The sequence below is a fragment of the Vipera ursinii genome, assembly GCF_947247035.1.
Source record: "Vipera ursinii genome assembly, chromosome: 1".
NCBI lineage: Eukaryota > Metazoa > Chordata > Lepidosauria > Squamata > Viperidae > Vipera > Vipera ursinii.
This window is the reverse complement of record NC_139512.1, coordinates 288,366,713-288,394,427: the sequence shown is the minus strand read 5'-3', so window position 1 is coordinate 288,394,427 and position 27,715 is coordinate 288,366,713. Positions and strand designations below refer to the sequence as shown.

The 27,715-nt window shown below is 39.3% G+C and overlaps 2 protein-coding genes across 3 annotated transcripts in view; one reads left to right on the top strand and one right to left on the bottom strand.

Annotated features, from left to right (window-relative positions):
• The window catches only part of GREM2 (gremlin 2, DAN family BMP antagonist), a 31,876-nt gene extending 24,034 nt beyond the window's left edge, over positions 1-7,842 (top strand). The window contains exons 2-3 of one of the 2 annotated variants that reach the window (XM_083348273.1): positions 2,992-3,072; positions 5,380-7,842. In XM_083348273.1, the coding sequence (XP_083204399.1) occupies positions 3,038-3,072; positions 5,380-5,887 (543 nt within the window). In that variant the 5' untranslated portion in view covers positions 2,992-3,037 and the 3' untranslated portion in view covers positions 5,888-7,842. The remainder of the gene's footprint in view (positions 1-2,991; positions 3,073-5,379) is intronic. The other variant, XM_083348274.1, reaches the window with a different exon arrangement.
• Positions 7,843-12,570: 4,728 nt separating this feature from the next.
• Positions 12,571-27,715, bottom strand: part of FMN2 (formin 2) — a gene marked incomplete at its 5' end in the record, with an annotated part of 185,795 nt that continues 170,650 nt past the window's right edge. The window contains 2 exons of the mRNA XM_083348703.1: positions 12,571-13,067; positions 13,769-13,850. Coding sequence (XP_083204829.1) covers positions 13,041-13,067; positions 13,769-13,850 — 109 coding nt within the window. The 3' untranslated portion in view covers positions 12,571-13,040. The remainder of the gene's footprint in view (positions 13,068-13,768; positions 13,851-27,715) is intronic.

Below are 27,715 nucleotides of genomic sequence, written 5' to 3'. Positions count from 1 at the left end.
TAATTTCTATACATCAGTATGCCACTTTTCCTCTGTTGTAAAGGTAAAGGTAAAGGTTCCCCCGCACATGCGTGCTAATAGTTTCCAACTCTAGGGGCCGGTGCTCATCTCCGTTTCAAAGCCGAAGAGCCAGCGCTTGTCCGAGGATGTCTCCGTGGTCATGTGGCCGGCATGACTAGACGCCAAAGGCGCACGGAATGCTGTTACCTTCCCACCGTAGTGGTCCCTATTTTTCTACTTGCATTTTTTTATGTGCTTTCGAACTGCTAGGTTGGCAGAAGCTGGGACGAGTAACAGGTACTCACTCTGTTATGCGGCACTCGGGATTTGACCCGCCAAACTGCTGATCTTCTGATCGACAAGCTCAGCGTCCTAACCCACTGAGCCACCACGTTCCTTTTCCTCTGTTGTAGGCTATTATAAATTTAAGCTCCCCCCTTTGATGCTAATTGTGAGAATGTGGAATTTCTGCACAATCTCTACTGCTTCCAGTTGTTGATCACTAATGTAAGGAAAGCAATGATAGTAGTAGGACCGGACTCAAAGTCTTGTCTGATATGTCTACCAATTGTAGCTAGCAGCAGCCAGATGCCTGTGGAAAACGTGCAGGTAGAATGTGAACATAGCAGAAATCTCCCATTTATGTTCTCCAGCAACAGACAATCACAGGCCTACTGCTTCTGAAGGTAATCTGGAGTCATCATGACTGGTAGCCAGTGATAATCTAATCCTCCTAATCCTTTTAAAGCTGTCCAAGTGGGAGGCATCACTACATTTTTGTCTTAGCAAATTGACTTTCTTTTATCTATTATGAGTTTTTCATCATTCAACTTCATGGGATGATCCTGGCCCCCAGTTCTTCGAGGAAAAAACAAATAGATGCTTTTCCCACATTCTGCATAATTTTGTACAGTTCTATCATATTAATACAATACTGGTAGTTTTAAAAATATTTCTTCCTAAGTATTCTTCCATTTTTTTTAAAAAAAAGTCAGAACAGCATAACAGCACTGATTTCTTCAGTGGTTTCTCATTCACAAGATACCTTTTCTAGACAGTCATTACTTTCACATTGGAGTTCAAGAATTCTCAGACAATAAAAGTATTAAAACTGCATTGATAACCATTACCTTGGCAACCTCTGTACATGAGATGACGTTAAAAATGTCACCTCATGTACAGATGTTTGTCTTTATAATCCAACAATCCAAATGCATCTGTAGTTGGTATTAAAATAATTGCTTTAATTTTTATTCTCCTTGCTATGAATTATAAGTTTATTAAAATGCATTTGCACCGTGTGCATTTCTTGTATGCAATGTGTGTGTTCTTTTAATTATTGATAGTATCATATTTTCATAAAGATTGTATTGATTGATTTTTATTGATTCTGTTTTCAAACTATATTGGCAAATTCTTGTCCTTTCCTGATTTGTACTCTTTCATTTTACCCAGAATTTCTAATATTTTTCTTCCAAAAGTTCTAGGAGGACTTGATTTCACCATTAAAATTTAAAATAATATATTCATATATTTCACATATATTTTGTTATTGCATTTATTTTAAACATTAATATAGCTGCTCATCTTTCAGCCAACTATGGGTGTCTCCCAATCATTTTCTTTTGAAATCAACCTAAGATAAATCACTAACTTACTTTTGAGATCCAGCACTTTTGTCCACAGTGGCTTGGAGACATTGAGTGATATTCACCAACAGGGATTAAAAAGAGTAAAACCAGATTGACCAGTAGATTACCACAAACAAAAGACACCCTGCCAACAGGGGATGGATGGGTAGCTAGTTCTCATCCCAAATGGTTTCTCTGTGGCCATTTTAAAGTCCAGCAATAAGGGGGTAGTCCAGATATGTGGGGGCAAAATAGTTTCACAGTTCCACCAGTATTGAGAAGGCTTGATGGGACTCCCAACAAGCTTTCTCTCTTCAGTCTTATTATATGGATAGTTTTAGTTTGGAGAAGGCAGTCCTAAAGACATCGGGATCCTGAGCCACATAGAATTTTAAAATAAATAACCAGCATCTTGAATTTGGGGATCAGTACAGATTCCAGAGGAGTGTAGTGCAGTTGGTTCAGCTACCAAAGAAAATGCATTATGTGGGGGAACTTTGGAATAACTATCCAGGCTGCCTCATGGCATACCAGCTAAAGCTTCCTAATGGTCTTCAGGGGAAGTCCTATGTTGACTGAATTGCAGTAGCCCAGCTTTTTGTTAGGCAAAACTGTTAACAAAGATATCTATGAGAAATAGACAGATAGGCAAAAAATTTATGAATGTTTAGAATCTGATATAGAATGGGACAAATGAATATAATACTTTTTTAAATGCTGCTCTGTCGCTAGAAAGAAAAGGAGGGAAGGATTATTTCATTACAGGAATCTGTACAAAGGCATTGGATTTTGGATTCATGTGAATAAGTAGGAAAGCCCAATATCCAAAGCAATGATGTATATCTGTTTTCCAATCATTTGAATGTAGAATAATTAAATAAGCTTTGATTCAGATGAAGTTCTGACTCATTGTTTGTGTATTTTTGGGTCTGGCAACAAAGAAGGAAAGGAATAATACTAGATTCAGTTGCATCTCCAGAGAAGGCTGTGATTAGCTGATTGGAAAGGAATTTGGCCTCTGCATATCCAGCTGAGATCCAGTGGCTTTGGCCACAATAACTGAGTGTTAGTCAAGTAGAGTGCTATGACTCCTCTGAAGACTGGCTGGAATCTTTTGATGGAGACAATCATTTTCCATTTTGCTGCAATCCTCAGCACTCTTATTTACAAGAGAAGCTCATCAATTTCTGCTGGATTTTGATTCAACAACAGTTAGAAATAAACATCTTCAGGATTTAAGATCATTGAATAAGCATAATTCAGGATAAGTCAAAGTTAATGTATACTTTAAATTGCGCAGAAAATTGTGTTGGTAAAAGCTGTGTTCACTATCTTTTATTAATGGTTGTATCCTTTGCAGGATACTAAGACGATAGTTCCCTTCTACTTCCAGAAGGTCAACGTGAATGGCTCAAGATTTTGGCATCAGTTTTCTGCTTAGGTAAGCAGCTTCAAAATGTTCACATCCTAAGTTAAACTCACATTCTCTTCTGTGTGTCAACCAGTTTACACACTTAACTCCATATGCAAAATAATCCCCCTTCCCAAATGCACAATAATCTTGTATCTAAGGCTGGTTTGTGCTTGTGCTGCTGAATTCTATAATTATGCAATCAGTGACCATTCTTGGTTTTATGATGTAGAATCATTTCATCCAGTCTCTGCATAGCAGATGGTCAGAAGGAAAGCCCTAGGACAGATACTTGTTTGGGTACAACTTAAGTGATTCTAACTAATAGAATCTGCTTGAAGCATCTGGATATATTTGTTGTATAAGCATCATTCTTATTATACTTGGGAAGAATGGTGTGGACCAAATTGCATTGTATTGAGTCCTGGTAACTTTAATTCTGTTCATTTCATAATTGGGGTAAGACAGATATCTGGCAAGGCAGTTCTGGGCTCTATCAGATGGATTCTACCAGGATGCTCTTAAGTTGTCCATCCTGTCCCTCTTAACATTGGGCACAATCAGTCTTGACAATTAACTGATGGGCAAGAAACATAATTGGTATGGTGTCTCCTCTCTTCCCAGAAAGCAACTGAAAAAACCTTCCTTGTTGGTTATAAGATCAATTAAAATACTAGAAGAAGAAGGCGATCTTACGTATGCTTATGGCTTTTGTAGAGTCGTAAGTTTGTCCTTTTATATGTTGCAGATATTGGTGTATGGAAGTGAAAAGATAACATTGCATGGTTGCATAAGTAGGGAAAAAATTATCATATGTATTTCTCTTCTTCCCGATTCCTAAGGTATGTTTTCATGAATGTGCTCTTAGGCCCCCAAAGGATGCCTAGTAGGCCCTGGGACACTTTGAAAAGAATTCAGAAAAAAGTGGTATGGAGAAGATAGGAACATTTTCTGCAGCTCTTTAAAGCAGCTGTGTCTCTTCCTGGGACTTCAGAGCTTCCCTTATCATTGACAGACAATCCCCCCCCAAAATGAGTAATTTTAAAGAGCTTCATATGGGTTCTGTGTTCATGTCCTCTTCACTGGTCCAAAATATTTTATGGTATTGAAAACATGAAGATCGGCTGCAGGACTTGGATTTGGCTAGTACAGAGAAAAGAAGAAATAGGGGTGACATGATAGCAGTATTCCAGTATTTGAGGGGCTGCCACAAAGAAGAGGGGCTCAAATTATTCTCCAAAGCACCAGAGGCCAGGACAAGAAACAAAGGCTGGAAACTGATCAAAGAGAGAAGCAACCTGGAGGTTTTTAAGAAGAGACTGGACAGTCACTTGTCTGAGATGGTATAGGTTCTCCTGCTTGAGCAGGAGGCTGGACTAGAAGACCTCTAATATTCCTATTCTATTCTGTTCTATTCTATTCTATTCTATTCTATTCTATTCTATTCTATTCTATTCTATTCTATTCTATTCCCATTCCCATTCCCATTCCCATTCCCATTCCCATTCCCATTGTTTGCCTCCAGAATTAAAAGAAATTAAAAAGAAATTATACTGACTGCATTTTAACATCAGATGATTGAATTTATGTGGGTCAAGTTAATACTTAGAAGGGAAATCACTAGAGATCGAGAAATATTAAAAGAAGGCAGTGGCAAACCTCTTTTGTAATCATTTGTAAGCAACTTCAGAGGCACTAATCATTCCTCTACTCTCCCATTCCTTCATAATGAGCCCTTCATAATGAGCCCTGTCTAACCCCTCTGTTTGGAAGGGGGTGGAGCCTTGCTGATTACAATCTCTTATAGGGCAGCTGTACATTATAATGGTACTTTCTTACATGTGTGATATTTAATGAAAACATTTGTCACAAGTTGGTTTAACTGGAAAGTAATTACACAGCCAGGTATATGGTTCATTATAATTATGAATGTGTAATGGATATTTTCAAAATTTTAATTCCAGAACGGAAGTGGACTACTAAGAGTTATTCTGTGGTAAGATGGGAAGTCAATAAATTTAATAAATAAAACAAAAATAAATTTTGGGTGATGTCTGGATTGAAACAAGAGTCCTCCAAAGCAGACAGATATATTAGTAATGCTGTTGATGAAGTAAAGTCAGCTTAAAAAAAAAGTCCTAAAGATGCACAATTCTGTCCTTCCATTTTCAATTTTTATTTATTTCAGAATTATGTACTAACACTCCCTAACAACTCATTGAAAGTGCAGAATAAGACTCACAGAATTAGAATGCTTAGAATGATACATTTTGAAATAAGGTCTTGACTTTTTTCTAGAGGGATAACATGTATCCTTGTTTTGGTATCTTATTGCAGGATGATCTGGAAACTTGCTTTATCATTGTTTCTCATGTCCACTCTGGTTCAAGTGATAGAACCCAGGAAAAATCGTCCTGCAGGAGCCATACCTTCCCCTTACAAAGGCAGCAGAAGTAATAACTCTGACCGGCGGCCACATCTGAACAAAGAAGTGCTGGCTTCCAGCCAGGAGGCCTTGGTGGTTACAGAGAGGAAATATCTGAAAAGTGACTGGTGCAAAACCCAACCCTTACGGCAGACGGTCAGTGAGGAGGGCTGTCTTAGCCGCACCATTATAAACCGCTTCTGCTATGGCCAGTGCAACTCCTTCTATATCCCCCGGCATGTAAAAAAAGAGGAGGAGTCTTTCCAATCATGTGCCTTTTGCAAGCCTCAGAAGGTCACCTCCTTCACAGTGGAGCTAGAGTGCCCTGGACTGGACCCACCTTTTCGACTTAAGAAGATCCAGAAAGTCAAGCAATGCCGATGTATGTCGGTGAACCTAAGCAGTACAGGCAAACAATAAAAGTGAGACTTGGCAGCGGGTTGACTGTTTCTTCCTTGATTAATTTTGGAACATTCCTAGAGCAGCGTCCTATGCTTTGTTTGCCTACTGGAAATAAAGGCTGCTATCAGCTGATCAGAACATGCTGTCCATATTACCCAAACAGCTCTTGGACCACTGGGGTTGCCACTAAGTGAGAAATCATTGTCTGATGTAAAAGTGGCCAGTGATATCAATTAGTAATTAATGCTTCCTTCCACTGTGTGGAAATCGTTTTGGCTTTCACTTCACGCTTATGGATGAATAATGGCTGAATGAAGTATTTGTCATTTTGCTATCTCAGTCTTGGTTAACATTTTGGTTTATTTCTGACTACTTAATCCCTGTCTTCCGTGGAATGGATACAGCTAGGAACAGCAAAGGGAAGCAGTGATCTGTCTTGATTGATAAGACTTTTGTGTGCCTTTTAAGCAGCCTTCTCCTCCGTGGATATATCAGTTTGCACTTTCCAATGAAGAGGCTGAAGTGGATCTATACCCATTTTCAACTAAATTGTCTCAAGTGCAGAATGCTACAGCAATGTCTCATTTGTCATATTATTGGAAATAATTGTTAAACTTTTTAATATAGACATAAGCGTGTATAATTTGTGAGATGACTCAATGTTTGAAGGGTTCAGATAAATCTTAAATAGGAGAGCAGATTATCCCTCACAGCCCACAGGATTTTGCTAGTGTTAAATTTCCTTCCCTAGACTCACTTTTGTGCATTTATCTCCCTCTATGTTAATGACTACATTTGTGAAGGAGACCAATATTGTGTTTAAGCAAGCAGCAAATACATTTTTTTCTTTAAATTAACTCTTCTGTATGCAAAATTGCATCTACATAGGATAAAATGTAAGAAAGGACTTGATAAACCCAATTAATACAAGGCTGCATGTTAGGGTTTTGCATGTTCGAGGAGTTACCATTTAGATTCCTTAGAAAATTTCTGGGTAACTCTGATGGTGACCCCCATTGCATGGCTTGAAGTTTGCATTTGTGATAGGTATAGCCAAAGTACTCAAATGGTCAAATTCATTTTTTGCTACTAGTTTCCTCCTGGTGTGATCAGAAAGGCTTGAACAATTATTTTCTCAAAGCTGCAAGTTGATGCCACCTCAAGAGTTCATGGCATAGTTCTCTTTTTATGCTGGACAGGTTATTCTGAGAGGTTGATCTCCATTAGGCTTGTCAGTTATGGGACTTGGCACAGGAAGAGGGGATTGGGTATGTATGTGGCCCTTGAAATTCAATCCCTGGATGTTACGCAAGAAAAATATCATGCTTAAAAAAGTACAGTAAAGAAGAATGGGGCTTGCTTTGCTGGTATAATGATCATAACTTACGATTGCTATGAAAGATAATAGGGAAGATCTAGTTAAGATAGCTGTATTTTTATGTATAGGCTTGCTGCCCAAGAAAGCTGCTTCTTGGAGAAAAAGAACATTTGGTTCTTATTGTTAGGAATTGGTAAAAAAAAAATTGTTCAAGCAATAATGTAGGATGAATATTTAGCGGGATCTCTTTGTCAGTCTGTTACAAACAAACCAGGCCTGCTATGATAGGGTAATGCTTTTTGGGTTGTTTTATAAGAGCTGAGTTAATGTTGTAATAGTTCATACTATTTAATTTTTTCATAAATGAAAATGAAGTGGAATAAATGTTATAAATATAACAATTTTTTTAGGCATATTATTGTTAAATTATAGAAAAAAGCTACTCTAGAGATATATGGAATTCTTGTATATTTGTTTCTTATATATATTCGTAGAGCTTAAGTTTAACCTTTGTTAGGGAGTTTTCTTCATCCACTTAATTTAAATATGAAACAATTAAAATATAGAGCCATTATAGAATATTTCAGATAAAAGCAGCATACGTGTAGCTGAAAATAACCAGTGAAAACTGTCACTCTGATATTATATGTATGGAAACTGTGAATGTAATAGACACAATTAATTTCCAATTTTCTGTTATAGAGAGAGAACTTTTAACTCTCCAGTTTTATTGCATGTCATCAACCCCAAGGGTATGGTTGTAGTTGAGCAGCATATCAGAAATGAAAGGTCCCTTGTCAATGCAATGTATGTATATGTATAATATATATAAAACCTCAATTTTTAAATAAACTGGGTTTATTGATTGATGTTTTGGAATGGATGAAAGTGAATTTAAAGGTATCATGATTGTTCTACTCCAAAGGAATAGTTGTAAGTACACAAACTTCAACATAACATTAATGTAACCCCAAGTTAGCGTTAATGTACTCTTGATAAGCAGTTGGAGCTGTTGTCATATGAAAGTATTATTTTAAGGTAAATGAAGGAAACCCTTCATTACAACTCTACTAAAATTGAGCTACTGAATTTACTTTCTAACATCTCAACTATTGCAACTTTCTATATATTATTTTTAGTGAAAGGTGTAGGACTAGGTGTCAAAGCGATATTACCCCCCCCCAAAAAAAAATAACATGGAACAATAAATAGGTAACCATTGGAACAGACTTCTGTTTTGGGATCAAAATTAAACATGTTCCAAAAAATATTAACAAGGATATTCTATCAATATCCGTAACACAAGAGTGGTCTAATTCAGGAAATCAATAATGTTCAGCTCCAAACAGGTACTCTAACACGAAGTAGAGACACTTAACATGAAGTTTTTCTTCCATAAAAATTGCACTGAACTGGATTCAATTTTAGTTCTAGTGATCCACTCAAATCACAGCAATTCACCTTAGTTATAACCAGAGTCATCATCCAAATTAGGCAACAGCCAGTCCTGATGTGAACAGCTTTTTCCTTTTGGCTGTTCCACCTTTGCTTGGCAGAGGTGCTGAATCTTGCCCAGTAAGAGAGTGGATTAGCCTAATTCCTGAGTTCTAATGAGTTATTGTCAATGCACCTGTTACTCGTCCCAGCTTCTGCCAACCTAGAAGTTCGAAAGCACATAAAAATGCAAGTAGAAAAATAGGGACCACTAAGGTGGGAAGGTAACAGCGTTCCGTGCACCTTTGGCATCTATTCATGCCAGCCACATGACCACGGAGAGATCGTCAGACAAGTGCTGGCTCTTCGGCTTTGAAACGGAGATGAGCACCGGCCCCTAGAGTTGGAAACGACTAGCACGCATGTGCGGGGGAATCTTTACCTTTTATAGACAAGGCAGCAAGTGGGGTTATAAACACCAATCGATGCCTAGTGTTGGGAATCATCATGACTGCTTCACTCAGTCTGGCCTATAAGAGCTAGACTGGTAAGACACATTCCTAAGCATAACTTTGAGCTCATTGATTAAATTAAATTAGTTTGGTTAAAGCTGAATCAAAATCACTATGTTCTTCCCAAACCACTACAAACCCCTGTATTCATGGTATTCTTATTGCATGGTATTCTTCTTTCGACGTTATAACATCAAATTATTAAGGAACTACTATTGCTACTTTATTCAACCCAGCATCTTTTCCAGTTGTGTTACAATAGCTCCTATGGGTCCAAATAACACGGCCTTTGGAATTGGAATGATGGGAACCACATAAATTAATGTAGGAAGATGACAAAGTCTGAGCTACTGGCTGTAATGCTATTCAGTATGATACAAAGCTTAGAGATAGATAAACCATTTTTCTTGCTAATTCAAAGCTTCTAATACTTTTAAGACATTAGTCTGCCATCTGGTGGTAGATAGATTAATCCGTCAGCTATAAATTGTCATGTTCACAGATAATACTCAATACAAAGATAACCCAGCTTGTTGTCTTGGGTAGGCTTTCAATTGACAAATGTTGTACTGTAAGATATTCTTACAATAGCCACATTTTGGAATTTTTAGTAGACAGTAATGATTTGGAATAAGAACTGGAGATTAAGTTACTTGCAAACAGGAATATACTGCAAGTTACACATCCCAAACTAGTGACAATAAAACCATCACCTCTAATTGTCTTTGAAAATTCTCAGTCATCCAAGTCATGGTTGTCCCAAAGGTGCTTTTTCAAAAGGCAACTGGACTTCCTTTGTTTTGCTTGAAGACGTTTTGCTTGAAGACGTTTCGCTTCTCATCCAAGAAAGTTTTTCAGTTCTAACAATTCTTCAGTCAGAACTGAAGAAGCTTCTTGGAAGAGAAGCACCTTTGTGATAATAACCTTTAGTTAATTCTTACCCCCAGCCTATTGTTCTAAGGCTTCTTTTCCTGGCACCATACATAGCTTCGGTGAGATAAGAAAGCAATATACTGTAATATAGTTAGCCTTTAAAGTCAGTAGAAACCAATTAACAAAACTAAATCATGAAATGCATTCATTTGAAGAAAGGACAGATGAATGTCATAAGATGGCACTTTTTTAAAAAAATAAGCCATGTTACACCGATTATTTGCAACCAATCAACAAAAGCAGAAAAGGATGCTATTTTCCAATGTAATGCTTGTTTAGATGTTAGAAATGGGATTCCTTTTTTCTGGTAAAAGTCCACAGTACCTTAGTTAAATCCTATTGGCATCCCTATTTCATTAATGGTTGGGACTAAAACCAAAATGGATACAATTCTCACATCTGTCCGAAACCAACAATGACAATATGCTCCAGGCATTCTGCTAATACCAACTTCTTACACCAGTTTCAGTCTAGGAAATGGGATTAAGTAGGTTTCAATAATCCAGAGCAGGATGCATTTCCTGAATGAGGTATGTCTGAGAGAAATGAGGTATGGTCATTTAAGAAGAGAGCTAGAGGTGCAGTGGTTAAAGTGCAGTATTGCAGGTAAACTGCCCACAGCCTGGCATTCAATCCTGACAGGGCTCAAGGTTGACTCGGCTTTCCAACTTTCTGAGCTTGGTAAAATGAGGACCCAGATTATTGGGTTCAATTTGCAAATAATGCTACTACACTAAACTGAAAAGAGTGTTGTAAAGCACTCTGAGGTGGTATATAAGTCTAAATGCTATTGTTATTACTAGAGGAACATCCCCTGGTTTAGGTCTGAATAGGTTGAGAACAATATGGCAAATTGAGCCAGAAAGCTTTGTACATATCTCTCTTCTGGTTCTTCCCTTGATGTTGACTTTATGTGCTGTTTTAGATTATATTGTACATTTCTCAAAAGAGGAAGTTTTAATTTTTTAAATAAAAAATACATTTTTTTTTGCGATCGAGTAATTGTTAATCATCTCAGAGCCACAAAAACTGAAGTACTGTATGCATAATACAACACTGATATTATTATTTCTTTTATTTTTCATATAAATTAACATTCTAAAAAAAATTGAAATAGAAACACTAAATACAATATTGCACATAGCGATCTTTGTTAAGTGTAGCATTATTCAGTTTAGAATGGCAATATACACACAGTAGATACTGAAGGGAACAGGATATCTACAAAACAGAAACATGCTTCAATGTTTTTAAATGTATTTAAATGAAAAAAAGAATGCAGAAACAGCAAAAGACTATAAATTACATAAATATAAACATGAGTTTTAATCAGTGCTATTAAAATATGCTTTACTTCTTTAATTGCTTTTGATAGGTCTTTTTGTAACAATCTTCTCTTTTTCCCTTTCCCAAAGAAATAATCTTATTCCTGATGCTATTGGATCATATAATGCAGTTTTGGGGCTATCCTAAAAGATGATAGAGTTTCAAGCTGATTATGTAACAGGAAATCATTTCCCAGTGGAGGAAAAATATATTTTTTAGTGATTGGTATTTTAAAAATTCAATTCCTGAGGTCATATTTTATGCAGCCCTTATGATTCCTGGAATCACAAATTAATCTCTGGACAACCAGGTATCATATAGTGGGTTACATGGAGAAAAATAAATATTTCAAAACTTAGAAATTGCATCACTCTAGCACTTTCTATGCTAAGAGGCATTGAGATATATACATTGTTTCCCTACTTCTGGCTTTTTTAATCTTTTAAAAAGTTGCTCTTAGAAAGTGTGGAGAAAATGTGGTAAACTAAATCTGCCCAATTATTAAATTGTTTTTAGCAATTGAGACAGAAGGATTGCAAAACAATTGCATCTGCCGTACTTTTTGTAATACAAGTACTTAATAAAATGTGAGATCAAACAGAAGTAATAATCTTTGCTTTATCACCAGAAAAACCAAGGCTCTTAATAATCTTTCATAATTTTGAATAAGAAAAGGGAAAGAACTTTACTACTTTAATTTTTTTACTCAAGAGCTTGATAGAAAGTCTAAACAAGTTTCCTGTTACTCTGCAAACAGTTTCTTCAATCAATATAATATTGATATACCCAAGATTGTTTGGTATCTACCAAGTGAGTCCTGTGCTTAACTATAATTGGGTTTTCCCCCTTTTGTTTTGGTCCATTCATTAATATCAGCAAATCACGATCAACTTTGTCAATTATAATAGCTGGGCTGAATGTCATATTTATGACATATATTTGTAAGGAGGCAATGAAGTAACTTTGGAGACCATGGCTTAGAGCAGGGGTCTTCAAACTTGGCCCTTTTATGACTTGTGGACTTCAACTCCCAGAATTCCTCAGCCAGCATGCCTGGCTGAGGAATTCTGGGAGTTGAAGTCCACAAGTCATAAAAGGGCCAAGTTTGAAGACCCCTGGCTTAGAGTGTAAAAGAAACACTTTTACCAATTCAGAGTATACTTACAAGGTCAATATGAAATGGATACAAAGAGTTCTTGAGAAGTAACTTTCTCTCTAATCTAAATGCAATGAATTTGCTTTGGGGAAAAAAAATCCTGCAGGAATGGAAGTATAACATCTATATGAAGTTAGATGCTTATAAAGTTTTCAGTATGTTTAGAGACATACTGAAATACTGCTGCTTATACAGACTACTTTAGTCTTTATTAATATTATACTGTATAAATTGCAAAATAATGTTTGGATGGAAAAGAATGTAGTGTATGGGGTGCCTGTAAGAGAGAGCTATCAAATGGCTTCCATTACTGGGTATCCATCGTGCAAATCTGTTTATCAGTGAATGTTCATAGTAGTCAGTGTAAACAGGAAACAAAATGCAAGAAAATTAACAAAAAAATTGGCTGAACGGTAATATTTCCTTTCCCCTACCTCCGAAGGCATGATCAATTTATTGAGTCTGGATACAAAGACATAAGTCTTTCTTCTCTCATATTTTCATACTTATCTTTGCTTTCTGAAAAAGAAGGACACAGAACAGAGTGAGCAAGAAGATAGTTAGCATTTCATAGCATATTCATAAACACTGAGAAACCTGTAATATCATCCAAAGGTTATCCCTTTATTTTCACAGTCCTGTATCTGTTCAGTAACTTTGATACATACAATATTAAGCCAACTCTGCCTCCTGAGCAATAACTGTGCTACCTTATAAGATCAAAAGTCTTCTGTGCATGCATGAAACACATTTAAACATTTATCTCTCAATGGAAAACATTAAAAAAGCCCTGCACATCGAAGTGGTTATGACCTACATCCTTAGTGAATGTGTGTTTGATAATGTATAGTTAAAAAAGTAGTTACCAGGGAAATGTCACAGAGTAAGGTTTGCTGTTTAATAGCCCAAAACAAGATAAACAACCAGGGGGAACAATTTTTCTATCACTCAAAGATCAAAATACAATTAAATCAGACTATTTGGATATGAAGTTGAGTTTTCCCAAGATATAATCTCCAGATGCTTAAAACAAACCATTTATCTTGCATTATGGCTAAATGACTACAACAAGCTACTTGGTGCATAGTCTACTGCCATCACCATCACTATTGGCTAAATCTAGCAATCTGCTTCGTTTTATTTTATTTTTGCATTCATTTTCTACATCTTGGTTTAACATTTAACATTTAATTATAGATATTAAGAATAATTATACTTACAATTCCAGAATCATGCTTTTGTTTTATATTGTAAAGTGATTTTCCTTTTTTCTGTCTACATACTTCTTCAGCCTCTTTAAGTCTGCAATACATTAATTCATCAAGTCAATAATCCTACAAGACTGTTGTAGGACAAGTTCAATATACAACCCTCCAGTTACTATGCAAAATATAAATTATCAGAAAATACCATCAAGGAAATCCTAATAGGCACCAAAAAAGCCTAATAGTTACTGTAGCTGCTCTATGTTACTGTAAAATTAATAGTTGTAGAATTAATAGAGTAGAATAGAACAGAACAGAACAAAACAAAACAAAATAGAATAGGAGCTGGAAGGGACCTTGGAGGTCTTCTAGTCCAGCCCCCCCATCAAGCAGGAGAACCTATACCATGTCAGACAAGTGACTGTCCAGTCTCTTCTTAAAAACCTCCACTGATCTCTGAAGGAAAGCTGTTCCACTGGTTAATTGTCCTCACTGTTAGGAAATTTCTCTTTAATTCCAGGTTGCTTCTCTCTTTGGTCAGTTTCCAGCCATTGTTTCTTGTCCCGCCCTCTGGTGCTTTGGAGAATAATTTGACCCCCTCTTCTTTGTGGCAGCCTCGCAAAGCTTGGAATATTGCTATCATGTCAACCCTATTTCTTCTTTTCTACGGACTAGCCAAATCCAAGTCCTGCAGCCATTCTTCATATATTTTAGTCTCCAGGCCTTGGATCATCTTAGTTGCTCTTCTCTGAACTTTTTCCAAGATCTCAACATCTTTTTTGTAGTATGGAGACCAAAATTGGTTGCAGTATTCCAGGTGTGGTCTCACTAAGGTTTTATAAAGCGGTACTAATACTTCACGTGATCTTGTTTCTATGCCTCTTTTTATACAATCCAGGATTGTATTAACTTTTCTGGCTGCTGCTGCACATTGCTGGCTTATAGTCAAGTGATTGTCCACTAGGACTCCAAGGTCCCTTCACATTTGCTGTTTTTGATCCAGGTCTCACCTAATTTGTACTTATAACTTTGATTTTTCTTGCCTAAATATAAAACTTTGCTTTTCTCCATATTAAAACTCATTTTGTTGGATAGGACCCATTGTTCAAGTTTGTCAAGATCTTTTGGAATCCTGAGCTTGTTTTCTGGGGTGTTGGTTATTCCTGCCAGTTTAGTGTTATCTGCAAATCTGATGAGTTCCTCTTCTATTCCTTTATCTAAGTCATTGATGAAGATATTGAAGACTACTGGGCCTAACATGAAGCCTTGTGGTACCCCACTGCTTACATCTCTCCATGTGGATGTAGTACCATTGAGGACTATTTGTTGAATACAGTTTGTCAGCCAACTACAAATCCATATGGTGATGATGTCTATTCCACCCTTTTCTAGCTTACCAAGCAGTAGATTGTGGTCTACTTTGTTGAATGCCTTACTGAAATCTAAGTATACTATGTCCACAGCATTGCGCTGGTCTACTAATTTGGTCACTTTATCAAAGAATGAAATAAGATTGGTTTAGTATGATCTGTTTTTTAGCCTGAATAGAAAAATAGCAGCTACCCAGAAATTGCTTGTTGAAAACTGTAGATACATACGGCAAAATGTAATTTCCATAATTTAAACAAGTAACACTGTAATAATTGGCTATGTCTTCATGTGGAAGTTGGCTCAAGAAGAATCTAGAATGTTCCCAAACAAATATACTTTAGACTCTTAGAAAATTGGAGAGCCAAAATGAAGAGCATTCTACTGATATCCTGCTGAGCTTTGTTAGATTTATATCCTGCTTTCCTCCAGGAATTTAAACTGTCCCAAAGCAGTCCCTTCTCCAATTTCTCCTACAACCACCTATCACATGTGTAGGAAGAGATAGTGAGTGACCCTAAGTCATTGTCACCATGCTTGACAGTGGACTTCAAGCTGTGGTCCTAAATCCAACATATTTGCAGTTATATCACAACTACAAATAGATCTTTCACTGTATGTGTATTTGTATGAGTGTGTCTGTATGTTTGTATAAAGACTCCCTATGTACAGATCCTTAAATCATTTTGGTTTCAAGGTATAATATACATATACATATACACGGCTTTTTTTTGTCATAGAAAGCCCAGAATGGAGTTCCGGCACCTTTTTTGGATGCAACCTTGTAGGGTAGACAAGGTGGGTTGAATGACATGTGAGTTCCAGCACCTTTTTTTTCTTCAAAAAAAGCACTGCATATACATATACATATACATACATACATAAACACACACAGAGGTTATATGTATATGTATATGTATGTGTGTGTGTGTGTGTGTGTGTATGGGAGGGTCTTTCCTCTGGCAAGGCCTTACCATTCTTCTCATACAGTGATTTGGACTTACAAGCTCATTCCTTCCGATATGCAGGCAATTTGTTAGCAGTTGTAAGGGAAAGAACAGAGCACTTCAGGAGACAGTATGGCTACATGCTAGCATTTCTGGAAACTGTCTAAAGCTTGTTTAGATGGAAAAATCTCCACTCCAATCCAACACATACACAAAGAAACTACTAAAACTGCAGCAAGAGAAGTTATTTCTCTGATTTCTGTTCAGAGCAGATGGTGATGGGGAAATCTGAATAAAAGCATTTATTTGCAAGAGTATTTTCCCTCAGACTGAAATGCTGAGAAAAGTCCAAAGCCACAAACAATAAAATTAATGAAAATAATCATTATAGGCTGTGTTTGAGAGATAACTTAGATGATGGTTTCCCAGTACCAAACAAGATGCCTGTGGCATGGATGCAAACAAAACTTCAATAAACTGCGCATACTTTGATTGTGTTTGCTTTCACCGCAACACAACCCAGTAGTTAAACCACATTCCTGTTTTTTAAACCCTAATCTATATTGGCTGCAGCAATGGCTGAGGAAAACAGCCAGGGACATAAAAGCTTGCAGAAGATGCAAGTTTTAGGTGACCTACTTGATGAAACCTCTTAGCCATAGCAACAACATGTTTGTTCATCTAAAGCCAAAGGCTAACAGAGGTACAAAAGAGTCATGCCTGGGACCTTCAGGATTGTAGTAGAGACATCCCACTCCCAAGATGGCAATATTTATGTTTTATGGAAGATGACAGTCTTGGAAAGGAATCCATCACACACAGGAAGAAGGAAATGTTCCTTACAAACAACATTAGGCAGGGTCTAAATGTAATTTAGCCTTCCAATTTTTTGAAGGGTAGCAGTAGGTTATTTGGTGATGATCTCAGAAAGGCTGTGGCCACTTTATTACTAATGACAAACATTACTAATATTGATATGAAATAACCTCTGACTTGAAGTTTTTAAAGTCACAAAGGTGCAATCAATATTTCAATATTGTTTTCTTTTATGTGTGATATACAAACTATGGAATGTGGGCATAAACTATAACTGATTAAGAAGAATACACTAATCATTGTCATGCTGATGCTAAATTCAAAATGCTAAATAAAATTAAATTCCAGAATTTCCAAGATGACTTCCTTGGAAATGCTAGGTATTATCCTAAGTGGAAAACTGAATAGCTCTATTGTGAGGACAAGATTCCAAGAGTTAGGATTTGGGCTGGCTAAGCTTTAAGGGAAATGTTTTGGGACAATCTAATTGTGCACAACCAAGGTAAGTGTTATGTGGCCGGTTCTTCATGCAGGAAAGGAGACGAGGCAAGTGAGTTCAACAAAGCTCATGGTTTATTGCTTGCAGGATCTGAGAATTGGGCTGCAACTAGCAGCAATTTATAGCCTAGCCCCTAGGCGGCAGCCAATAGGTTTAAAGCAACCATTGCTGCCTAGCGACAGCCAATAGCAGCACTGGAGACCTGGAGTCTGGGTTGCTGGAGAACCGTTAGCTGCTCCAGCTAACCACGTGGATTACAATTGAGCCCAATACACAACACCCCTCCCCTCTTAGATCAGACAACATCAAAGCAATAGTTGGCCTTAATACAATTAGCAAGACTTAACATAATAGCAACCTTAAATTAAAAAAAAAAACACAATACAAGTTACAAGGGTTAACATTATAGCATCTGAATGAATACTGTAAGCTTTCATTGACAACACACTAGACAATTAACATCATAGCATCTGAATGAATAAGCTTTGATTGACAACACACTAGACAGTTAACATCATAGCATCTGAATGAATAGGCTTTCATTGACAGTACACTAGACAGTTAACATCATAACTCCAGTTTTCAGTACAGCAACGAGTTACAGTACAGACAACATTATAGTTCTTTATTTTACAATGCAATCAGCAAGATAAGAAGGAGGCTTGCATGCCACCATGGAGTTCCAGTCACTTTGTGGTCTACCAAATCGGGCCAGGTAGACCCTTTGTCCTTTGATGCACCCGAGTCAAAGGAATTAGATGCTCTCTGGCTGGCCTCTCCAGGTTGGCCCACCCCAGAGTCAGACTGATCAGCAGAGTAGGCACAGCGGTTGTTGAAATCTGGTTGGCTTGCTCCTTCAGGGGATCCATGTTGCATTTCTGGACTCCCCTCTTCTATGCCCAATTCCTCATTGGTTATGAAGGAAGAATCTTGAGGGTCCATGTATGGGCTGGCTTGACTGCAAGTTTGGGGACCTTGGGAGGAACTCATGACGCAGTCCTCGCTTAGTGGCTGTTCTGGAAACCATTTTCTGAGTTGATCAATGTGGCGTTTGACAACTCGCCTTCCCTCCAGCCCCACTTCATAAGATAGGGGCCCAGATGATTTGGTAATTTTACCAGGAACCCACAGATTCTCATGTCCATAGTTTCTGGCCCATACCCAATCGCCCATTTGCAGCCCCCTAGGGGGTTTTGGTCAACAGACATCTGCTGCCACTCTATCTGGATGTAACCTGTCCAGTTTAGTGATCAGACACCTCCCTCAACACAGTTCTGCAGGACTTTTGCCTGTAGCAGTGCAGGGTGTAGAATGCTGGCATAGTAGAAAATCTGTGATGCCAGTCACTTGCTACAATGCGCTTGAGTGATTCCTTCATTGTCCTCACCATACGTTCAGCTTGACCATTAGTGGATGGGTGAAAGGGGGCATGCATTGCATGTCTGATAAGATTTGCTCTGAGGAAAGCCTGAAATTCATCAGCAGTGAATTGGGCCCCATTGTCTGAAACTAAGACATCTGGTAACCCTTGTGTGGCAAAGAGTTTTCTCAGCACCTGGATGGTCCTAGCAGTACTCATGTTTGCAACTGGAATTACTTCCAGCCATTTGGAGTGGCTGTCCACCACTATGAGAAAGAGCTGTCCCTGAAAGGGCCCAGTGTAGTCTATGTGAATTCTAGACCAGGGAGTGTGCATTTCCTCCCACCTGTGAACTGGGGCATGTGGCATCTCAGGCCTAGATTGCTGGCATGTATAACAACCATGGACTTGTGCCTCAATGTCCTTGTCAAGGCCAGGCCACCAAAGGTAGCTTCTTGTTAAAGCTTTCATTCTGACAATGCCTGGATGGCCTTCATGTAATGACTGTAAAACACTGTCTCTCAGGGAAGAGGGAATTATGACTCTGTTTCCCCATAATATGCATCCCTTGTGGGCTGATAGCTCATGCCTTCTGACAAAGTAATTCGGAAACTCAGAACCTGGGCTTTTATCCAACCACACCGTGTGTACCCAAGAAAGCACTCTACTAAGTGCTCTATCTGTACCTGTTTCTGCAGCAATGTCCCCAGCATGGAGGGGAAATTCAGGCAGGTCCTGTATGGACAGAATTCCGGCTGCAGGGGCTGGGTCTGGTTCCATTAGTGGCAGTGGAAGTCTGCTGAGGCCATCAGCATGGCCCATTTCTTTACCAGGTTTGTGAACCAATTTAAAAGTGTATGCAGATAAGAAAATAGACCATCTCAGCATTCTTGGGGAAAGTATGTGGGGGGTTTGTTTGTCTGTTGTGAAAAGTCCCAGCAGAGGTTTGTGGTCTGTAAAGACCATGAAGTCCCTGCCATATAAATAGTCATGGAATTTTTTTTTATTCCAGCAACAATGGCTAGGGCCTCTTTGTCAATTTGAGCGTAGTTACGCTCAGCAGAGGACAGTGTCCTTAAATAAAATGCTATAGGGACCTGTGTTCCATTCTTTTCTAAATGACTCAAAACTGCCTCCACCCTTTAAGGCAGGGGTGTCAAACTCAATTTCATTGAGGGCCGCATCAGCATTGCGGTTGCCCTCAGGGGGGTGGGTGGGTGTGGCCTGGGTGGGTGTGACCTACTGGGTGGGCGTGGCTAGAGTGCGTATGGCCTACTGGGTGGGCGTGGCCAGCTCTACATCATTCGCATCAAGGGTGCCTATGGGGGCCTGGGCAGGAGTGGGACAGATCTGAGGGTCTCTGGCAGAAGGAGGGTCTCTGGGCCAGGGCTAAGGCAGTGGGGGCCGTTCCCTCACTGTTTCCAGGATAGCTTCGCGGACCGCATGAAACCACCTTGCCAGCCCGATCTGGCCCCCGGGCCTTGTGTTTGACATGTCTGCTTTAAGGAGATGCAACACATGCTAAACAGACTGGTTTAGACTCTCTAAAATGAGTTACAGTGGATTTATCTGACAAGAGTGCCTTTAAGTCCTGGAAGCTTTTTTCATGAATGCCGGTCACATTTCCATGGAGCTTTCTTATCTAAGAGCCTGTGAAGAGGCTCTGCCAATGTGGCCTTGTTAGGCAGAAAGGCATGGTAGAAACTGAGGAGACCCAAGAATGCTTGTAGCTTTCCTTTTGATTTAGGACTAGGAGCCATTTTAATGGCCTTCACTTTGGATTCAGCAGGGTGAATACCGTTAGCATCAATTCGAAATCCCAGAAATTCTGTTGAAGGGACCCCAATACTACATTTGTTCTTTTTTAATTTGAGGCCTGCTTCGCAAAGCCTCTGTAGGACAGTCCTGAGCCTGCTGGCTAACACTTCTGTAGATTCCCCAGCAATAAGAACATTATCAAAATAAGGGCAGACGCCCTGAATGCCTTTAAGTGTGTGTTCCATGATCCCCTGGAAAATGCCTGGGGCAATGCTGACTCCAAACTGTAAACGCTTTACTTTGAAAGCCCCCCTGTGAGTCACGATCGTCTGAGCCATGGCTGTGGCCTCATCAACCGGCACTTGCTGATAGGCCTGTGCTAAATCTAATTTAGCGAAAATAGTACCCCCTTGCAAGGAAGCTAAAATGTGGTTGACCACTGGGACAGGGTTGCATGTTGCTTAAGGACATTTATAGTCTGCACATATACGAATCTCCCCATTGGCTTTAAGTGGGGTGACTATAGGAGTTTCCCACTCCCCACCATCAACTGGTTGTAAAACACCCTGTTCTACAAGTTTGTCTATTTCTGAGTCAATTTTATGTTTGAGGGCAAAAGGGACCCTTCGTGGCTTAACCTTAATGGGAGCTACGTTGGGGTCTAGCTTGAATGAGATAGGCGGGCCTGTGTGTGTTCCTAGGGCTGAATCAAAAATGTCTGCAAAGTCCTCACAAACTGACAAGAGGTTTGCAGCTTGTGTCTGGTTGATACCAGTAATCTGAATGCCTAAGGGATCAAACCAATCGAGTCCAATGAGACTCGTTCTCTGGCTCCCTACTACTATGACATCCACGTGCCCATAAAACCCCTTAAATTTTACAGTCATGGTGGCTTCTCCCTTAACTTTAACTTGAGCATTTTGAAAGTCAGTTAAAATTATGTCTGAGGGCCTCAGTTTGGCCCATTTGTTACTGTGCCTGCACACGAAATTGAAGGTATCCTGGGAAATAATGGAGACAGCAGAGCCAGAGTCCAACTCCATTTTACATGGGACTCCTTGTAGCTCCTTGTAGCCACACTTCTATGGCTTCTGCAAAACCCCACATTACATGGACCCTGGGCCCTGGTACCTCTCCTGGTCGGATCTTCTGACTGGTGTTTGGGTGGCCGGTCCCTCTGGTGAGATCTGCAGACTGCTGAGATGTGGCCTGTCTTGCTGCAGGCCCTGCACATGGCTGACCAGAATCTACAATTGGCATGAAAATGGTTGCCGCCGCACCCTTTACATCTAGGTAAGAGAACTGCCTTGTAATTGTTCTCTTGCTGCTTTCTGCTTTGTTGCTGCACGTCGGTTTGCTTGTGAAGCTTGTTGACTTCAGGATCTTCTTTCTCCGAAGACTCCTCTAAGCGCTTGGCGTCCTCGTGGTGGACTGTTTCTTCATGTTTCATCGTTTTGGTGGGCTGGACTGTTTGGACTGCACCCCCGGGGGCCTCGTCTTCCATAAATTCGTCTTGAGTTTCTGAAAATGTTAATTTTGGTCTGGCAAAAAGTCTTTGTTGGAGTGTTCGGTTCCGCAGGCTGCAGACGAGCTGGTCTCGCAGTCGCTCCTCAAGGTTCGAAAATTTACAGAGGCGTGTGGCCTGCCTCAAGGCCATGATAAATTCTGATGTTGTTTCACCAGGTTGCTGTACTCACTGATCAAACGTGAAGCAGCAGGCAATCTCTGACATCTTTGGCTGAAAATGTTCTCCCAGCTTCTTCTTGAGGTCTGTGTAGGAAATTGACTCTAGCGGTGTCGGAGCAAAGAGGATTTGGCCAGGTCAAAGGTGGCTGGGCTGCACACGCAGAGCAACGTCGCGGCCTTCAGCCCCTCTTCTGTGATTTGGTTTGCCCAGAGGTAGTTTTCTACCTGGGACAAGTAGGAAGACCATCCCTCTGGGTGCTTGACGTCAAATTCACAAAGTCTTCCAACCTTCAGCATTCTGTCTTTGGTTGGTTCCTGCAGTTTCCGATCCTGCTTCCCAAGGCCCACGGAATGAATCCACTGAGCACATGGTCACTAGTGTGGCTTGCTAGCCAACCGTAGGGGGTGGGAAATGCCTTTTCCCTCCAGGCGTGAGCTGCCTCTCCCCTAGTGGACTTCAGCTCTTTTTGGGAAGCAGGATCCCACCTTCATCGCCAGTGTTATGTAGCGGGTTCTTCGTGCAGGAAAGGAGACGAGGCAAGTGAGTTCAACAAAGCTCATGGTTTATTGCTTGCAGGATCTGAACTGAGAATTGGGCTGCAACTAGCAGCAATTTATAGCCTAGCCCCTAGGCAGCAGCCAATAGGCTTAAAGCAACCATTGCCACCTAGGGACAGCCAATAGCAGCACTGGAGACCTGGAGTCTGGGTTGCTGGAGAGCCGTTAGCTGCTCCAGCTAACCACGTGGTATTACAATTGAGCCCAATACATAACAGAAAGCATCTCTTCATCCAAAATAAAGCCAGATCATTGATCAATATAAATAACATAGAGAGCATTAAATTAACCTATGGAGAAAAGCAAGAGGTGATTCAAAGTGAATCATACTGGGGGAATCCAAATGAAAATATTTCTGGTCAAATTTGGGATAAGTAGGATTAAGAAGTGAATGAATGTGCACTTGGAAATGTTAGCTAGTCTAAAAGTCCAAGATTTAATTATTTATGACCCCCCCCCAGACACACAGAGCACATATAATTTTCCCCTTACATTAATGTAAGGCATCTCTTCTTCAAGATGAACAGCTGGACATTATTGTCAAATAAAAACATAAAAATAACAAAAAAAAACCCTTATTGGAATCAAGGGAACCCCCAAATAAGCTATATCTGGGTAGAAATCAAACAGACCTACTAGGCAGAGGGAAGGGAGCTGTTCTGTGTATCAAAGAGAGATTTGTGTTAAACTGGAAGTGATAGGTTCCACTTCCGCATCACTGTGGGTGACAGTTACTAGATTACTGAAGTAACTGAATGCAGGAGACTGTGCTACTGCTTTCTAGACCACAGGTAATCAGTGTGGTGGGTTCTATTATCCTCACACAAACTCAGTACACACATTTGAGAAAAGGGCAATATTTCTAGTTTTCTTATAGGGCTACATTTAAGAGAATTCCTTGCGGTACTGAGCAAAAGAAATACAGACCAGGAATTAATGATAGGAGAGACCAGGAGAGATTTGTGCAAGACGTACATGGTGTAGAAGTAGTAGTGGGATTCAGCCAGTTCGCACCACTTTGGCAGAACTGGTAGCTAATTTTTTGTTGCCCAGGTTCAGAATGGACTTCCAGAAGCAGCATCCACACAGAGAACCAGTTGTTCACATATTTGAATCCCACCACTATGTAGAAGTAAGGGAAACAGCGATATGTACCATTCTGGAAGGTGATGCACACTGAAGCAAATTACTTTAACATGCAGTCTGAGCCTAGGGTTGACTGGGTCAGGAAAGATCCTGACATCATGGTGGATAATGCATTAAATGAGAGAAACTTAGTGATGAGCAGAAATGAATTCTATCAGTGTTGATAGATAACTGGAACTACCAATATCAGAATGTAAAGCATTATACCTCAAAGGCCTGTTCAGTAGAGTATATGCACCCATGCTTTGATAAAAGTCTGACACCTGAGGTTCTATTTTTACATTGTTAAATATTAACATTTTCCTTATGTTGCAAGCTTTGCTTTCATTCAACATTTTATGATCAAGGAAAGGCATTTAGAACTAGCTATCCCTCCCAGCTTGAAAATAAACCTCCATGCACAAGACTTTCTGTTACTCAAGAGCTGGGGTGAAAAATAAAGTGAATATAAATAAGGCACTTTAACTTTTCATACACTCAAATGAAGTAATTGGAAAAATGACACAACATATTCCTACACACATACTTCATTTGTGTGCACACATGTATGTAGGTAGACAAAGATGTATACAGAACCCATGCCTAGTACTTAAGAATATTTTTGAATGTTTAAATATCATTAGTACTTAAACTTATATACAGCTTCACTGTGCTTTACAACCCTCTCTAAGCAGTTTACAGAGTCAGCCTATGGCCCACAACCATCTGGGTCCTCATTTTACTGACCTTGGAAGGATGGAAGATTGAGTCAACCTTAAGCCTCTCAGGATCGATCTCCTGGCAATGGGCAGAATTAAAATGCAATACTGCATTTTAACCACTGCACTGCCACAGCTCTTAAAGCTGCTTACAAAGCCCTTTTATTCAAAACATTTTCAAATTCTGAGTTGAATAAATTCAGAGGATTAATCTGGACAAATAACACAGTTCCTTGTTTCCACCATAATGAAGTTGCTTGGTTTCTCTCCCCCCCCCCCACCATACCTCTTATTTATTGTCAGGAAAGTTTATGCAAAATGCTGGTTGTGATTAAGCCTGAAAAAAGCATGCAAGATGAGCAAGATAGAAAGAGGAAAAAGAAACCAGACTTCCCTGAAGCAACATTTTATCTTATTTCTCTACCAAACACCCAGCTGATCATGGCCTTATCATGGGAGAAATTCTCCCATCCTTCAACCCAGCCAGAAAAAAAGACATTTCCCATGCGACTAAGCATTAATAATTTTGTCTGAAGAAGTATCTCTGGGAGACAGATTCATTTCCGACTGGCTCCAAGTAGGCCTGGAGCAGATACTTTTACACTTTGCCCGAGTCTAGTCATACATGACTAATTTCAACAGACTGGCAAGCCTGGAATGTTTGTGTGCTTGAGAGATGAAGGTGTCAGAGCCACAGACCTCTCAGGAGGACTTTAAGGAATAGCTCCCATTCTTTCTTAAACACACACACACACACACACACACACACACACACACGATTTGTTTTAGTTCCAAGACCCTAGTGTGGCATTTATCCACTTATTAATTTAATACTTTCTGGAAAAAGAAAACAAATTTCCTAATTATTGCAGTTTTAAAACATAGCACCAGTTTAATTTGCATTTGCTTTTTAAGATGAAGGTATAAAATATTCTGTATTGATTTCCCAAGATTTATAGCATAGAAATTCTCATTTTTCAGTGAGTATTGAAGATCAGCTTTTAAACTGAAATCCACAAACAGTGTAATTTGCACTTATAACTTAAAGATTAAGCCAGGTTGCATTCCAGCAGACCATCAGCAGACCATATATTTTTTTATTAATAATATTTCCTTCCTTCACTATGACTAACCACAAACAAATTGTTTGATTTTTTTAAATGCAGCAACTCAGGTGGGAAGAATTTAAATTGGCCAACTGGCATGATTCAACCCCCATCCCACCCCCACCCGACTCCAATCTTGTTCAGAGGGAAGAGGTTGCTGCTTTTAAATTAATGCAAAGTGCTGGAAGACCTGGTGTCAACTCTGACTTACTAAGATAATTTGGCTCTTGAATTAGCAGCAACCATTATTGGTGGGACTTCAAGGAAGGGTATGTCAAGGGTATGCCTTGGTGGAGCAGTGGGCTAATGCCTCCTTAAGTAACACCAGCTGCCTGCAATTAGTGCAGGTTCGCATCCCACCAGGCTCAAGGTTGACTCAGCCTTCCATCCTTCCGAGGTAGGTAAAATGAGGACCCAGATTGTTGGGGGCAATAAGCTGACTTTGTAATAATGCCGCTTGGGGGGGGGGTGAAAGCCCTAATAATCAGGCATATACATAGAATGAAGGCTTGCTAAGCACATTGATTTGTGCTTTAGACTGTAAGCCGCCCTGAGTCTTCGGAGAAGGGCGGGATATAAATGGAATTAAAATTAAAATTAAAAAAATAAATCTCTAGGCATCAGGGTCCAGAATGAAGAAATGGGCATAACATGGAAATTGTTAAGCTGTGGAGGTATATTGAGAGAAACAGGCATATGCACAGAATGGGATGGAAACAATTGATGAGGAAGAAAACACCCAGTTCTCAGCATTAAGAACTTTAGCTTCTCCTGATTTTGTAGGTAAAACCCAAGTATATGCAGGGGGATATGCCATGGCTCCAACCTTTTCTGCCTTTTGGTTCTCCCAAGAATGAAATTGTCTCCAGGTGTCTTGTTCCCAAGTCAAATTCATTGACTTCTCTTTGAGAGCACATGCTACAAGATTTAATGCCCTTCTTTGGAAGTAGCAGTGACAGCTTACCGGCATGCTCCTTCCTATGCAATGCATAGCTACACAATGCCAGACTTTAAATCGTTCAACAGCAAGCTTTAAATCATCCTGCTGAGTAATCTGTAGGGAGACATACCAGCCTTTCTTCAGAGGGAGATCAATGAGCTGTGGAGACATATTGCCCAAGAATCTACGCTTTCATCTAGAAGTACAACATGACACACCAGGTGCCAGCTTAACTGTTATTCCTGCAAAAGTGGGCAACTTTTATAGCAGAGCCTAGTCCCAAACACATCATGGGGCTTGATATTTTGGAAGTCAATAGTGCAAGCCATTTGGATACTTTTAATTCAATCTGTGATAGACTTGGTGAAACGTGATTTGCATTACATATAGGGATATACAATTGGGAAAAATTAGTGATTTTCAAGCTTTAAAAATTTTTTAAACTGGACTCTAGTACAAGATAAGAATTGTGTGTAGATATAGAGAAAGAGAAAGCCTGTATAATTTCCATTTAGTGAGCAAGCATTACAAAAATATTATGGCCATGACTTCACTTTATTTGGTGCAGTTACCTTAACAAGGCAGAAATGAGAAGACAAGGTTTCAAAAAGGAGATTAACAAGACCTTCAATAAAGTCTCCACATTCTCTATCTTAAATCTACCATCATGACTAAAAATACTGGTGCTTTTATCAGCTTTGGTTAATCTAATTGCAAATGTTTTGGGAGAGTTATAACTAACCCAAGTAATCCATGCTAAATCTGGATAATCACAACATATTGTACATATGACTACTCCTGTAGATAAATAAAATGTTTCAACCAATACAAATCAGCTATCTGTCTTTTGGCTGATATAAACTGGGTTTATACATATTCCAAATATAAAACAATTTCACTGGATGCTCAGAGACAAAAGTATCTAATCAGATTGGGATCAGATTGAAATGGGATGCCAAAAATTTAACTCAACTAAGCATTACCTGCCTGAACATCTTGCCCAAAAGGAATCATTATATGCTGTCTGGGATCCAAACAAAGGCTGTACAGTGAGTTCCCAGAAGTGGCTGATGGGTCAAG